Genomic DNA, 13,028 nt, shown 5'->3' with positions numbered 1-13,028 from the left:
CGGTCCTGTCTGTGGCTGTGGTGTCGTAGCCTGGTCGGGGTATTGTAGTTCCGTGCCGTCGGTTATAGGGATCTTAGCCGCATGGTTAGGTCGGGTTATAACACGGTGTCTATTAACCTTAACCTTATTATAAAGGTCGTATTCGTTAATAACCTTAGTTACGGCTAGCTTAAAGTTCTTGTAATCGAACTACCTAGTAATTCGTTTCTAGGTTTTAAATACTCCTTAGTATCCGTACGCAAGGTATTCGTGAAATTGCTTAATAAAATTTTTACGGTATTATTTAAAGATATAGATCTTATTTTAATAAAAAACGAGGTTATTTCGTGTCTCGAGTTAATCCTTAGTATAATTAATAAAATCCGGGGTTTAATCTAGTTATCGAAACTTAAAAACCTAATCGTTATTATATTATATAGAGTTTATAATATTTAATTATCGCGATAACGTAAGGTTATCGTTTTAATTATAAGTTAGGATAATTCGTGTTTTAAGCGGAACTTTTTCCTAATAGTTCGGTCGTCGGCTTAATACGTTAGCGCGACCGTTTTTACTACTTTTATAGTAAATAATAATAAGGTTAAATTCTAATAAGAATTTAAACCATTATATTTATCGTTTATTTAGCTCTTTAACAATAATAAATATTATAAAGTTCTTATAATCGATATAAACCTTTACTAGTTTTATTATTTCGTTAAAATAATATCTTTATTTTTTATACATTTTAATAATAGTTATTAATTCTTTATTATAAATTTAATAATTAAGTTTTAATTTATTTAACTTTTTAAAAAAATATATAACGAGGTATACTTTTCCGTTATTATTTCGTTAACTTAATTACCCTCTAATCATATAGTTCGATACGTTAGTTTTAATTTTAAATAATTTAAAAAAGTTTATTACGCGAAGTATTAATTCATTAAGGATTCGTTTTTTAATATCGTAAAAAGCTTAATCTTTCTTCTCTATTTATCGAAATAATTCGTTTTTTTTCGTTAAGTTCGTTAAAAATATCACTAACCTAGTAAATCCGGGGATAAATATCCGGTAATAATTAATTAATTTTAAAAAGGATTTAACTTTTATAATAGTTATAGGCGTAAACCACTTTCTAATTATTAAAATTTTAAAAAGTTTTATTCGGATTGTCTTAAAAAATATTACGTATTTTATAAATATAACGGATCGTTAATAGAACTCGCTTTTCTTTAAGTTAACTAATAAGTTAACGTCTTATAATTTTCGAAATATTAATTTTATATATTCTCGATATTATTTATCGTTTTTAAAATAAATTAAGATATCGTCGAAGTATATTACAATAAACTTATCGAAATATTCTCGTAAAACGTGGTTAATTATTACTTAAATTCTAATTAATGCGTTAATTAAACCGAACGGTATAGCTTAATATTCGAAATACTTATATTTAGTTTAAAACGCGGTTTTCTATTCCTTTCCCTCTTTAACTCGGATTAGGTTATATACGTTAAGAAGATTAAGTATCGTAAAGATCTTAACGTATAATAACTTATTCTATAAATCGCTAATTAAGAGTAAAGGGTACTAGTTCTTAATAATAATTTCGTTAAGTTTCTAGTAATCGATATATATACGCTACTTAGGTTTCTCGTTCTTACTTTTCTTCGAGATAAAGAGTATAAGGAAACCTATTAACGATATATATAGTTATATAACTCTTTTTTCGAAGTTCTTTATAATATATTTTTTAAAGCTTCTTTATATTCTTAATTTGGTTTATAAATCGGTATAAAAGGGGGTTTTTTCGTTTTTTTAACGGTATTTCATAATCCTACCGTATATAAAACAGTAACCCGTCTTTTAATTTCGTATTAAAAAAGGTTTTAAATTATTAATACTCTTTTAATATAATCGTTATAACCTTTAACTTAAATTTTTTAATAATAACGTATACTTTTAAAACCTTAGGTTTATTAAGAGGTTATTTCTTAGACCGCTACTTATTAATTAAACTTCTTTTTAATATATTTTATTAAAATTAACCTATTTTTTAATTAATTTTAAAATTATTTACCCGTAATTAAGATATTTTTAAAATTATATCGTATTTTATAACGTTTATAATATTACACGTAATTTATTTATAACGTTTTTCGATATTAATTAAAAAATTCGCGACTTCCTTTCGTACGTTCCTATTATTATACGTTATAAATCCTTTATCGACGGTTTTAAATCGGTATAAGGCGTCTTTCTCTTATTATTCTAAAGCTAGGCTATTAACGATTCGTAATAAAATATAATTACTTCACGTTTCGTTATTTAATAGCGCTTAAATAATAACTCTTTTTATTTTAATTATTAATATAATATAATTATAAATATCTTAGTTATTTATTATTAAATATAAGGATCTATTATATCCCGTTAAGTATCGTCCTTTTATAACCGGCGGGGGTCGTTTTTTAACCGTTATAATAAGTTTTATTCGTTAGCTATTCGTAGGTAGCGACGGGTTTATATATACGGTGTCTCGCGTTCGTATAGCGGTGGCGGTGTTTAGGATCCTGTTATTATAGCAGGTCCTCTATCCTAAGAGTTCTAGGTGTTTTAAAAGCGCTGTACGTCTGCCTTAAGCGTTTAGTAAGCTCGTAACTTTTCTTATGCGTACTATAGATACTTATTATTAGTATAATCCTTCTAGCCCTACCCTTTTAAGTAATATTTTTAAAATTATTAGGGGGTCTTTTTAATTAATAGGTAAACTCGGCGGGGGTTAAGTATAATCGTTTTAATTTTCTTAATAAAGTGGTCGAGGTATAGTTACTTAATTAAGCACTTATTAATCCTTTTAAGAAACTATCCCTCCTTAAGCTTCTTTATTAAGTATTCGGTGCAACTATTATAGATATAACTAATCTAAGCGAGTAAAAAATAGTCGTTATATATTAACGAAATTCTAAGATCGTTACTAATAGCGTAGTTTCCTTTTATTCTTTATTTAAGTCCGTATATAATAAGTAATTACCGCAGCTTTTATAATTTAAAAAATATAATTCTTGAAATTACTAACTATTCGTTAATATTTAGGTTTCGAAGTTTCACTACTTCTTCGGCGAGTTTTAGCGTAAATAATCTAATAAGCCGTCTAAGATCATTTAATCGATGCTCGTTATAAGCTAAGTAATTTTTCGGGCCTTCGTCTTCATTACTATCCTCGCTGTTTTTTTTTATTATAAAAGGGTTGTCGTTATATCATTACGAGGGTACGTGTGGTACCCTTACTGTCTAAAGGTTTTAAAGAATTATCTCGTCCTCTCTTTATTTATTAAATAATCGTAGCAACCATTATTATAATAAGCTATCTAAAGTAGGTTACCGTAGGGTACGTTTAGCGTACTATTAACGCTACTTCTTTTAATAGCTATAAGGGTTAGTCGACCGCTAATAACGTTAACTTGTCGTTTATTTAAGACCTTTCGAAAATCCTTTTTTAAGGATTAATAATTTCGGGCGAAATATCTCTATTTTTAATAATTATAATAAGTAACGCTTTACTTTTTATTATATTATTATAGTACGTGTAGACTAACCACTGCGCTACAAAGCTAAAAGCTTTAGAAATAACTAGACAGGTCATCTCTATCCAATTATATACTATAAACGTTACCCCGCACGGGAGACAACCGTCGGCCGTAACACTATGCCTCCTCTCTAAAGGCATGCCCTCATGCCTTAAAGTAACAAGTCTTAGGCGCACATGATTTAGGCTAAGTATAGAGAAACCCCAGGGCTTTTACATAAGGGACGTACAAGGCCCTGCCCGCTTACTAGCGATCTTACCCAGGCAGCTAGAGAGAGCCCCTGTCCGGTAAGTGTAAGAATCGAACCCACGTCTCCTATTCAGCAGGTTTGTCCAGTCATTATGTTACAGTACGTATAGATTAACTACTACGCTATAAAACTAAAAGCTTCGGAAATAACTAGACAGGTCATTTCTATCCAATTCTATACTATAAGCGTTACCCCGCACGGGAGACAACCGTTGGCCGTAATATATATTTAATATATTTAATAGCATTAAAATCTATAAGTCCGCTATAATAACATAGTTATCTTATATTAGCTTAAACTTAATTACTCTACCGTTATTATCCGCCTTATTTCTCGCGGCGATATTCGTATATATAAGTATCGATCTTAATAATAAACTCTATATATAAAAGGAAATTATTAAGGGTATTAAGCCGGCTAAGTTCATTCTTAACGTCTTCTTTTAATCCTTAATAATATATTATAACCTTCGTAACTTCGGTATAATTTAGTCGAGCTATAATACATCGGAATTCGGCGGTGTAAAAGGCGGTTAATCTTTTTTACTTAAAAGTCTTTAATTCTTTTTTTATTTATCGTTTTTTATCGGGGTTTTAAAAAAGTGATTTAAAAGCTTATTCGAAACTATCGTAATTTTCGAAAATTCGTTATACCTTTACGCGGTATAGCTTAACTTATTAATGGTTCTTTATTAATTCGTTTAAATAAGGTTTAAACTAAGCAAGTACTTTACTTTTAAAAAACAAGGCGGCGTAAATAACTCGTTAAATAATATTTTAAAATATCTTTTTATAAAACCGTTAATAAGTTTTAATATAAATAAGGAATCTTTAGAGATTTTTACTTATCTCGTTAAAAGTTATTATGGTATTAATCTTTATACCTTTTTTTAAGGTAATAAAGGTTTAAATAATATTAGCGGCGGTGCGAAAAAGCGTACTTCTTTGCGTAGCTCGTTAATATCTAGTATTTATTCTAAAGTATTCTTAATGAGGAGTTCGTTACTTTTTTTCGAGTTTAATATAATAATATTAATAATTAGTACTTTTTTATTTAAATTCCTTAATTTACTTAACTAATACCTATCGGGTAAGGTCGTCGTTATTATTATCACTATCCACCTCTATAGTAAGATCTCGCTAAGAGGTATTTAAAGTAGTGGCGGGGGCCTTCTCGTAACGAGGGGTATTATTAAATTTAAGTATAAACATAATTCTTATAAGTATTATTACTTAAGGATTTAAATAATAACTCGCAAAAATAAAAGTGATTAAAATATAACGAATATTATTTAAGTTTTAAAAAAAACTTAATAAAGCGTATTAAAGTTTATATTTAATAATATAAAAGAGTATTTAAACGTGTAATTAAAGTCCGCGTTTATTAATATAATATATAATAGCCGTAAAAATAAAAGTAATTAAGGTATATAAATTTAAAAGTATTTATAATAAGGTTATTAAAGTTATTTACTTTATTAATAAATTAGATTAATATTTAAATTAATTATTAAAATAAAAAGTATTTATATAAAATATATAAGTAATATTTGTCGTTATATATTTAATTCTTTTTTTATTAATATAAATATTATTTTACGGCTATTTAATTATAATTAATATTATTTAATATTACTTAATTAAGTATTATTAATTAATTCTTAAAGCTTTATTACGCGGCGTTTTTATTTCGTATTTTTATATAACCGAGTATTATTTTATTATAGTTATTTATTCTTAGTTATTTATTTCGTATTATCCTTTAAATACTAGTTTAAAGTAGTTATATTATTTTTAATTATTATAGTATTAATTATTATAATTAATAGGCGAGTTTCGTTAATAAAAGGGCTCGTAGGGTAGCTTTCGTAATTAGTGTAGCTAGTTAAGTTAATAAGCGCCTCGAGTTATTCTAGCGCCGTGTCCGGGGTGGGGCTAGTCGCATAAGTTAGGCTCGTTCGTAACACTAGGTCACTTTTATCGTTTTAAATATTTAAAAAAGTTTCTAAGGGGTAGGATTTATATTATATAATCCGGAATATATTATTTTATAATTAAATATAAAGCTACGTATATCGACGCCTTTAACGACCTCTTTCGACTTATTTATACTTTAAAAATTAAAAACTTTAAATAATTTAATTAAAACTTAATTTTAAACCGAGTACATTAAAAATTAAATTACGCGATATTAAAATAGCTCTCTAATATTAATTTTAAACTAAACTTAATTAAACTACGAAAGGTATAACGTAAGTTATATACCGGCTCGCTTTATTAAAAAATAAAGTAACCGTATTATAAAAGGCGAATAAAATACTTAGCCAGCGCCGCCGTATAAAAAAGAAACGGTTATAAAATAAAAGATCACTTCGTATATAAGCTAAAAAAGACTTATAGTTTTAAAAGAATATTAATAAATAATTATAAAACGAATCGCGTTAAAAGAGTAGTCGTACGAGGACGTTTAAAACGCGCTCACAACGCTATAGAATCTACGGAGAGCCCGGACATAATGCTCGTACTTATTAAAATAATGTAGAAGTATCTAGAGATAAGGATTCCGATTAATTTTAAGATATTAAATACGTTGTAGCGGAATTAACTTATACTTTATTAGATGAAGTCTTTAAAGGTAGTCATTTAGACCGTGTGGTCAGTTGGACCGTGGGTTACGTTAACTAATACGTACAACTAAAAGGATGCCAGGTGAACGTCCAAGATGTGTCCGCTCTGCACATTACCGCTGTCTTGGACCCCGATATCAAGGGGGATAGACTACTCGCCGCGGCCGAACCCTTGAACGTGAATGTGGTTTTGGCCATCCTGTGCAGCCAACACCGAGACCAACAATTCATGGAGGACCTCCCTTCGCAAGGACTTTGCTTGGCCACCATCGGGAAGGAAGACCAAGACCGGTTGCTGAAGCTTCTGAAAAAGTGGACAGGAAGGGATGGGTGGATATCGCTTGAGCAGGGGGTGAGTGAGGCTCTGCAATTCGAGCCTTGAGACTAACAGACAGTATACAATGATGTCGTGCTAGCGGGCAAGTATAAAACTGCAGTGAGCTTACGGGGTCACGGGGTCCTGCAGGGAATAACGAAAGTAAACTATAGGACAATATAGCTTCATGAATGAGACTATCTAGTAAATCCTTATACTTTCTCCCAAGAATATCTGTTTTGATTGTTTATGCTATTTTCTGATGTGTTTTTGGTGTTTCTGGTATGCCGAAGCGGAGAAATGTGTGGGATCGAAACTAGAGGGGAGGGTGTATCTAGTAGAAAAACATAAAAAGCATTACCTCCAAAGCTATTATACCATCGTATTCCTTCATAACCGTGACCGAAAACCATATAGCCTTAACCGTAACCGCAACCGTAACCATAGCATGACCGTTTCGAAGTATATCCCCGGGAATTACCTAATTAGGTGTTGGTGATCCAGACCCAGACCACCGGCTTTTCGCCCGTCCGACCGGAGCGCGTCTGGTCCCAGCCGAGCTCCTTGAGCGTGAGCTTCATCTTGTCCTTGTCGTCGGAGCTCCAGGTCATGCCTTTGTACCAGCGGCCGCCGCCGCCCGGGTTGACCTCGGTGACGCGGTTCTTCTTGGCGTCGGCGTTACACGCGCCGAAGCCCTTCATGATTTCACCGAGCGTGCAGTGGGTGGGCACGTGGTAGGCGCCGAAGTGCATCGCCATGCCGGGCGCGAGGCGCCACGGGGCTTCCTTGGACTTGATCACGTGCAGCTTCGTGTGCGTGGCCGGGAAGTAGTAGTTGTAGCCCGGCTCGCAGCCGACGCCGCCGGTCGAGTTCTGGAAGTTGAGCGCGGCACTGTCGGGGGTGACGACCGGGTGCGGGTTCAGGAAGCGCGGATCTTGCTGGTCGGGGAACTGGGGAACCGGGTGCTGGAAGCCGTTCTGCGGCATTGTATAGATGGGACCTTGGGCGAAGGGCTGGCCCGGCATGGGCTGCGGGTAGCTGTACATCGGGACGGTGTTGGCGGGATTGTAGCCAGGCAGGGGGAAGCCGTTGGTGGGAGCAGGGCCGCCGCCGTTGAAGCCGCCGGGGTTGGGGTTGCCGGAGTCCCAGCCAGCGCGAGGGTTCCAGCCGCCAGACATGACGAGAGAGTTGTTGGGTGAGTACTGGGGGATCTGGGGGTAGTAGTTGTTGTTGAGAGCCAAGGGTCTCTGAGGATATCCTTGATAGCGTGGATAGGTCAGAGCTAGGGGTCTCTGAGCTGGAGTAGTGAGAGCTAGCTGTCTGGGATTGGGGAAGACGATGCTGTCGTTGTTGTTGGGGCCAGGAGCGCTGAAGGTATCAGGGTTGATGATGTTGGCGTGGTGTGCACGTAAGTTGCTGAAGTTGTCGTCGATTCTGTTGTGCGAAGAGAAGTTGGTGTTGTCTGGGTCTTGATGGCTTGATTAGCAAAGATCCAGTAGTTGGGACGAACTCGCTAACGTAGGTTGATGTTGGATGTAGAAGGAAAGAAAAGAGGCTGAGGTTGGAGGGAAAGTTGGCAGATATTTATACAGGTCCTCAAGATTTGGACGACTCAATCAGACGACACCATTCCGTCGCATGTGAGTCGCCCAATGCATGGGACGACTCATCACGATGATGAATGTAAGAAACCAGTGTGCATTCAATTGCTTTGGAGGTGTCCCCCCCCTTAGACAAGTGAATACACAAGTTTCTGCGCAGCAATGTGTGGCCACAATGATGCGGAGTGAAAGAAGCCGAGTCATACTTGCACAAAGTCGGTTGATCTCCAAAAATGGAACAAGTATTCACCTCCCAGACGAGCTGTGGTGACAAGAGTGGCATTGCTTGGGATGTGGTTCATGTGGAAAGGTTGGAGTGTAGAGATACATGGGTTGGGGCATGAGCCGTCTGACCTCAATGATTCTGTCCTGAATTTAGGTGATAGAAGCGGCCAGACATGCGACGGAATCGGTGATGAGACGGAACAGAGAATGGGACGGAACAGGAAACGAGACGGAATAGGTGCTGAAACAGGAGCATACATGCGACGGAAGTATAACACTTACCAGAACCGAAGAGATGCTCAGCAGCGCGGTTGTAGTTGAGCTGGGAGCCGATCAGGATCTCGGTGTGCCAGAGCTCGTTGTCATCGGCGTCGTAGAAGGAGGCGCAGATAAACCAGGCCCAGGTGCGGGTCCGGCGGACGTAGGCGAAGCTGTGGGCGACGACGAGGCTGACGGCGGGATACGGAAGCTCAATGGTAACACCGGGGTCGTTACCTTGGGCTTCAGCGTTCTGGGGAGTAGGAGAATCCACCTTGATGAATGTGAGCGTCTGTTGACTAGTTCGAACGACTAGCCACAGACAAAGCGAGGGAGAGAAAAGGGGGTTGTCTTGACTCAAGGGTCAGATCAGGGGTTGATGGACAAGGTGTTGGGTTGGGTTTGCGAATACAGTGGTGATGGCGTGCAAATATGGGCTGCTGGGGAGCAACTGGGGAGATCACTGACCTAAAAGGGGTCGACGACAGATTAGTAGGCGGCCAACAGGTTGGAAGAGATTCGGGGTGGCGCAGAATGGCAGACGTTGGGGATGGTGAGAAAGCCAGGGGAGAGGGGTAGATACATACCAGAGAGTATAGCAGTAGGTTGGGCAAAGTGCTGCTGGTTGTTGCAAGTGTGTGTTGCAAGTGTGGATTGCTGTGTGCGGGAGATGTTGACAGTGTGGTATGTCTTTGGTGTTGTGGTCAAGAGAAGAAATGCCGAAGAGGTGGGAAAGACGCGCCCTTTTATAGATGGGACGACGAGTATCGAGAGTGAATACACTGCGCAGAATCAGCCAGGAGCACCTACACCGTGAGTCACAGCCACCGACGTAATGCTTTGAATACAGCACCAGCATTGAATACAGACCGGACCTAGAGTGCAGACGAGTCACTGCGTGCACTCCTAACATCATTGGGTAGATATTGAATAGATCAGCCTTCCCCTTGGAAAAAGGAAAGAAGACGAGAGGGATTAGGCGAGGGGCGTGGTGCAGCAAGTGAAGAGTGCAGACGAGTCACTGTGTGCACTCCCAACATCATTGAATAGATATTGAATAGATCAGCCTTCCCTTGGAAAAAGGAAAGAAGACGAGAGGGATTATGCTAGGGGAATACGCAGCAAGTGAGGGGCGTGCAAAGATCGACTGAGGGACGTACAAAGTAACATGCATAGACAGAACAGAGGTGGGCAACAGACGATGATTATCAAGAGACAACTAGTACTCGGAAACAAAGACAAGGGAAGGACCACGATGCACAGGGATATGAAACTTACAGTATGTAACAGGAGTCGTTCAAGTCACGGAGTGGCAGATTTGCAGAGTCGGCGATGATATCTCCAGGGGAGGCGAAGCCAGGCCTGTCAAAGAGTCAGTGTTTCTGTCCAAGGGACCTAGAGCAAGGTTTGAAGGTATTGACGTTGCGTATACGCAAGATGTCAGACGGAAATATATCGCCGCCTCCCTGTTGCTATATCGCCGATTTGGATGGAAGCCCGCACAAGACTATTCCGCAGAAGATCAAGTTGACCGCGCCGAGGGAATCATACAAACCTTGGCGTTAACCTGTGTGCAAAAACACAAAGCCTCCGTTCCAGTGGCAGAAATAGAAATCGCGCCGAACAGGTGAGATGTTGTTGTCAATGTGCAGTGCAAAGGAGTTGAGGCTCACGATAGTCGTGCAAAGCGATGTTAGCGCTCCACTCGACAAGCGGATCTTATCGCTTCTGCTGTGCAGCACACATTGACAGACAGAATGGAAATGCTACTAGAGTGATTCGCGGATGCTGATGGCAAGTAAGTGCAGCAGAAGGTTGCTTGATGACTTGTCAGCTTGTGTGGGAGTATCGGCGATGCTCAAGACGAGGACGAGGTGATGGCCGGCGACTCTGTTTGTGAATGCAGCGAAGAATGGAAGACCAAGTCTAGAATATTGCAGACCTCCAAGACAGGTTTTTTGCTTCCCACATTTGAATCGGGGACTGCATGTTGCAGTCATGGTGCGCTGCGTTCACTCTCTGTAGTCACCCGGGGCAAGGCTAGGCAAAAGGGGCTCATGGATGATGCAGGACAAGTCACTGTGAATACATCAGATGGTCATGCAGGCCTGGAGCCCACAAAGGGAATTTCGACAAAATGCCTGAATGAATGCAAGTGACCATGATAGCCCAGAACGCTGGATTGAATTTCTGGTATGAACAACTACTGCATACCTGCCTGCTGTTACGAAGAGCGAGGCTCTTCGATACGTGCTGCAAGCGGCCAGAGTTCCATTTGACTGGACGCTGATGCTCATATGATTGAGAATGACAAGTAGACTGCCTGAGGCAGAGAATAGCCATACCAGTCACTTGTTACGGGAGAGTAGGCGTCGAGCCTCAATGGACTGTGGCCAAGGGCCATTCCCACCATCACTGCTCTCGTGCACATGGCATGCACTCTATGCCTGTCCTGTTACCGGTCTCCAGTGTCGAAGGCTACATGTAAGCAGGGAACAGTAACAGGAAAGCCGGCTCTGTACGTAGGCTGTAGACTGCAGGAGATAACGATGTGAACATAAAGCTATGTTGAACTATAGAATCGAGTCCATCGCTACCAGAAAGGTCATACTACTTGTATGGACATCATGAAGATCTGGGCCTGAATCCCCCCTTCCCCCACCCGCCACGAGTTGATAGAGCCTCGTCTCAGACCAATCCAATATCGCTGAGCTGCCCCAAATTACAGGTGGTATCAAACTGCAACCCGAGCAGAGCATCTCGAAACGGGGCTGCGACATCACCTGGTGGAAAAACATCTCGCATCTGATTGCTGCCATTCGGCTGCAACTTCCCCGGTCCTCGAGCGCCGCATGAGAAACTGTCGGTGCTTTTGAGCAAATAGTCACCGATTGAACATATCCCTGACTTGACTTGCACATGCCGGCATGATTGTGCTGGACCTAGGCAATCACCGTCATCTCCACATGACAAGCTAGGTAATCATCACAAGGATTGCCAGCAGCAGAATGCTTTGATGACCGAATCTGCTTGACAACAGCTTATCACTGACGCTGAAGGTTTGTTGGCTCCCAATTGCCATCGACCTGGCCATTGCAGCATCCAGTGGGTGATCGACACGCCACTTGCCGCCAGGTGAACTCTTGGCCGGATTCCGTCCGATCCAAGTGTCTTGTGAGCAATCATCTTCCATCAGAGCCTTTGTCAACATTCAACTCCACCAACAAACATTTGCATTGGAAATCATGATCCATCCGGTTCCTGCGTAACCATACGAACAGCCCCTGCTCTCCTGGGGTCGGAAGCCCTGGACAAGTCGGAAGCGTCGCTCAGGGCGCGTCTCCTCTTCTCGGCATCGACCATGAGGCTCTTCAGGTAGACCTCGGCCTGCACGGTGGCGCTGTAGGCCACGGCGGACCAGCTCCAGACGTTACGCTTCTCGGCGTCGGCTCCGGCCGCGAGGAGGGTGCGCAGTACGAGGAGGTTGCCGTTGCTGCTGGCGAAGTGCAGCGCCGTGTTGCCATCCGCGTCGGCCGACTGCACGGCCGACGTGGCGCCGCCGGGCGCGTACGTCAGCAGGATCTGGACAGCCGTGTCGTGGCCCCCGAGGCTGGCCTCCATGATGGCGTCGCGGCCGCGGACGTCCTGGCGCGCGATGGTGGTCGGGTTGTGCTCGCAGAGGAAGTGGACGACCTCGGTGTGGCCGGCGGCGGCGGCCAGCATCAGGGCGGTCTGGTGGTTCTCGTTGAGGGCCGGGGTCGATTCCTCGTGGCCCAGGGCGACGAGGACCTTGCAGACTCTGCAGGTGGCCGAGGCTGGCGGCCAGATGGAGGTTCGAGTTGGAGAGGCCGAGGGGCGAGGTGTCGGGGTTGTGGAGAAGCTGGGGATGGGACTTGAGGATTCGCTGGGCGAGGAGGGCATCGCTGGCACATACGGCGCGGCGGAGGCGCTGTGACGGCTCAATCCTAGATGGAGATCGTAGCTGATTAGTGGAAGCAGAGGTAGAGAGAGATGATGGCATAGTGAGCGAGCACGAGTCAGTCTGGTCTCCTCAAGGGGGGCCTTGGGTTGCCTACATGTTTGATCGTCTTGGAGAGGTAGCAGCTCGTTGATTGATGTTTGCCACGATTAAGAGGTCTGCCAGGCTTCGTATGTATGTTGCCGTCGGCTTGCCTTTGCG

General features: G+C 40.7%; 3 protein-coding genes across 3 annotated transcripts; 1 reads left to right on the top strand and 2 right to left on the bottom strand.

Annotated features, from left to right (window-relative positions):
• Window positions 1–7,249: 7,249 nt before the first annotated feature.
• On the bottom strand, window positions 7,250–7,942 carry PG994_012785 (uncharacterized protein; the record flags this gene model as incomplete). Its single annotated transcript, XM_066864194.1, has 1 exon — window positions 7,250–7,942. One exon carries the CDS (start codon window positions 7,940–7,942, stop codon window positions 7,250–7,252), a length of 693 nt encoding a protein of 230 aa, XP_066710342.1.
• Window positions 7,943–8,885: 943 nt separating this feature from the next.
• On the top strand, window positions 8,886–9,164 carry PG994_012784 (uncharacterized protein; the record flags this gene model as incomplete). Its single annotated transcript, XM_066864193.1, has 1 exon — window positions 8,886–9,164. One exon carries the CDS (start codon window positions 8,886–8,888, stop codon window positions 9,162–9,164), a length of 279 nt encoding a protein of 92 aa, XP_066710341.1.
• Window positions 9,165–12,091: 2,927 nt separating this feature from the next.
• On the bottom strand, window positions 12,092–12,769 carry PG994_012783 (ankyrin; the record flags this gene model as incomplete). Its single annotated transcript, XM_066864192.1, has 1 exon — window positions 12,092–12,769. One exon carries the CDS (start codon window positions 12,767–12,769, stop codon window positions 12,092–12,094), a length of 678 nt encoding a protein of 225 aa, XP_066710340.1.
• Between the last annotated feature and the right edge of the window lie 259 nt (window positions 12,770–13,028).

The sequence above is a fragment of the Apiospora phragmitis genome (genome assembly GCF_038363925.1).
Source record: "Apiospora phragmitis strain CBS 135458 chromosome Unknown utg000010l:1.0-9815664.0:9184709.0-9829525.0, whole genome shotgun sequence".
NCBI classification, from domain to species: Eukaryota; Fungi; Ascomycota; class Sordariomycetes; order Amphisphaeriales; family Apiosporaceae; genus Apiospora; species Apiospora phragmitis.
The sequence above is the reverse complement of the archived record's forward strand: the minus strand, read 5'-3'. Positions and strand labels throughout refer to the sequence as shown.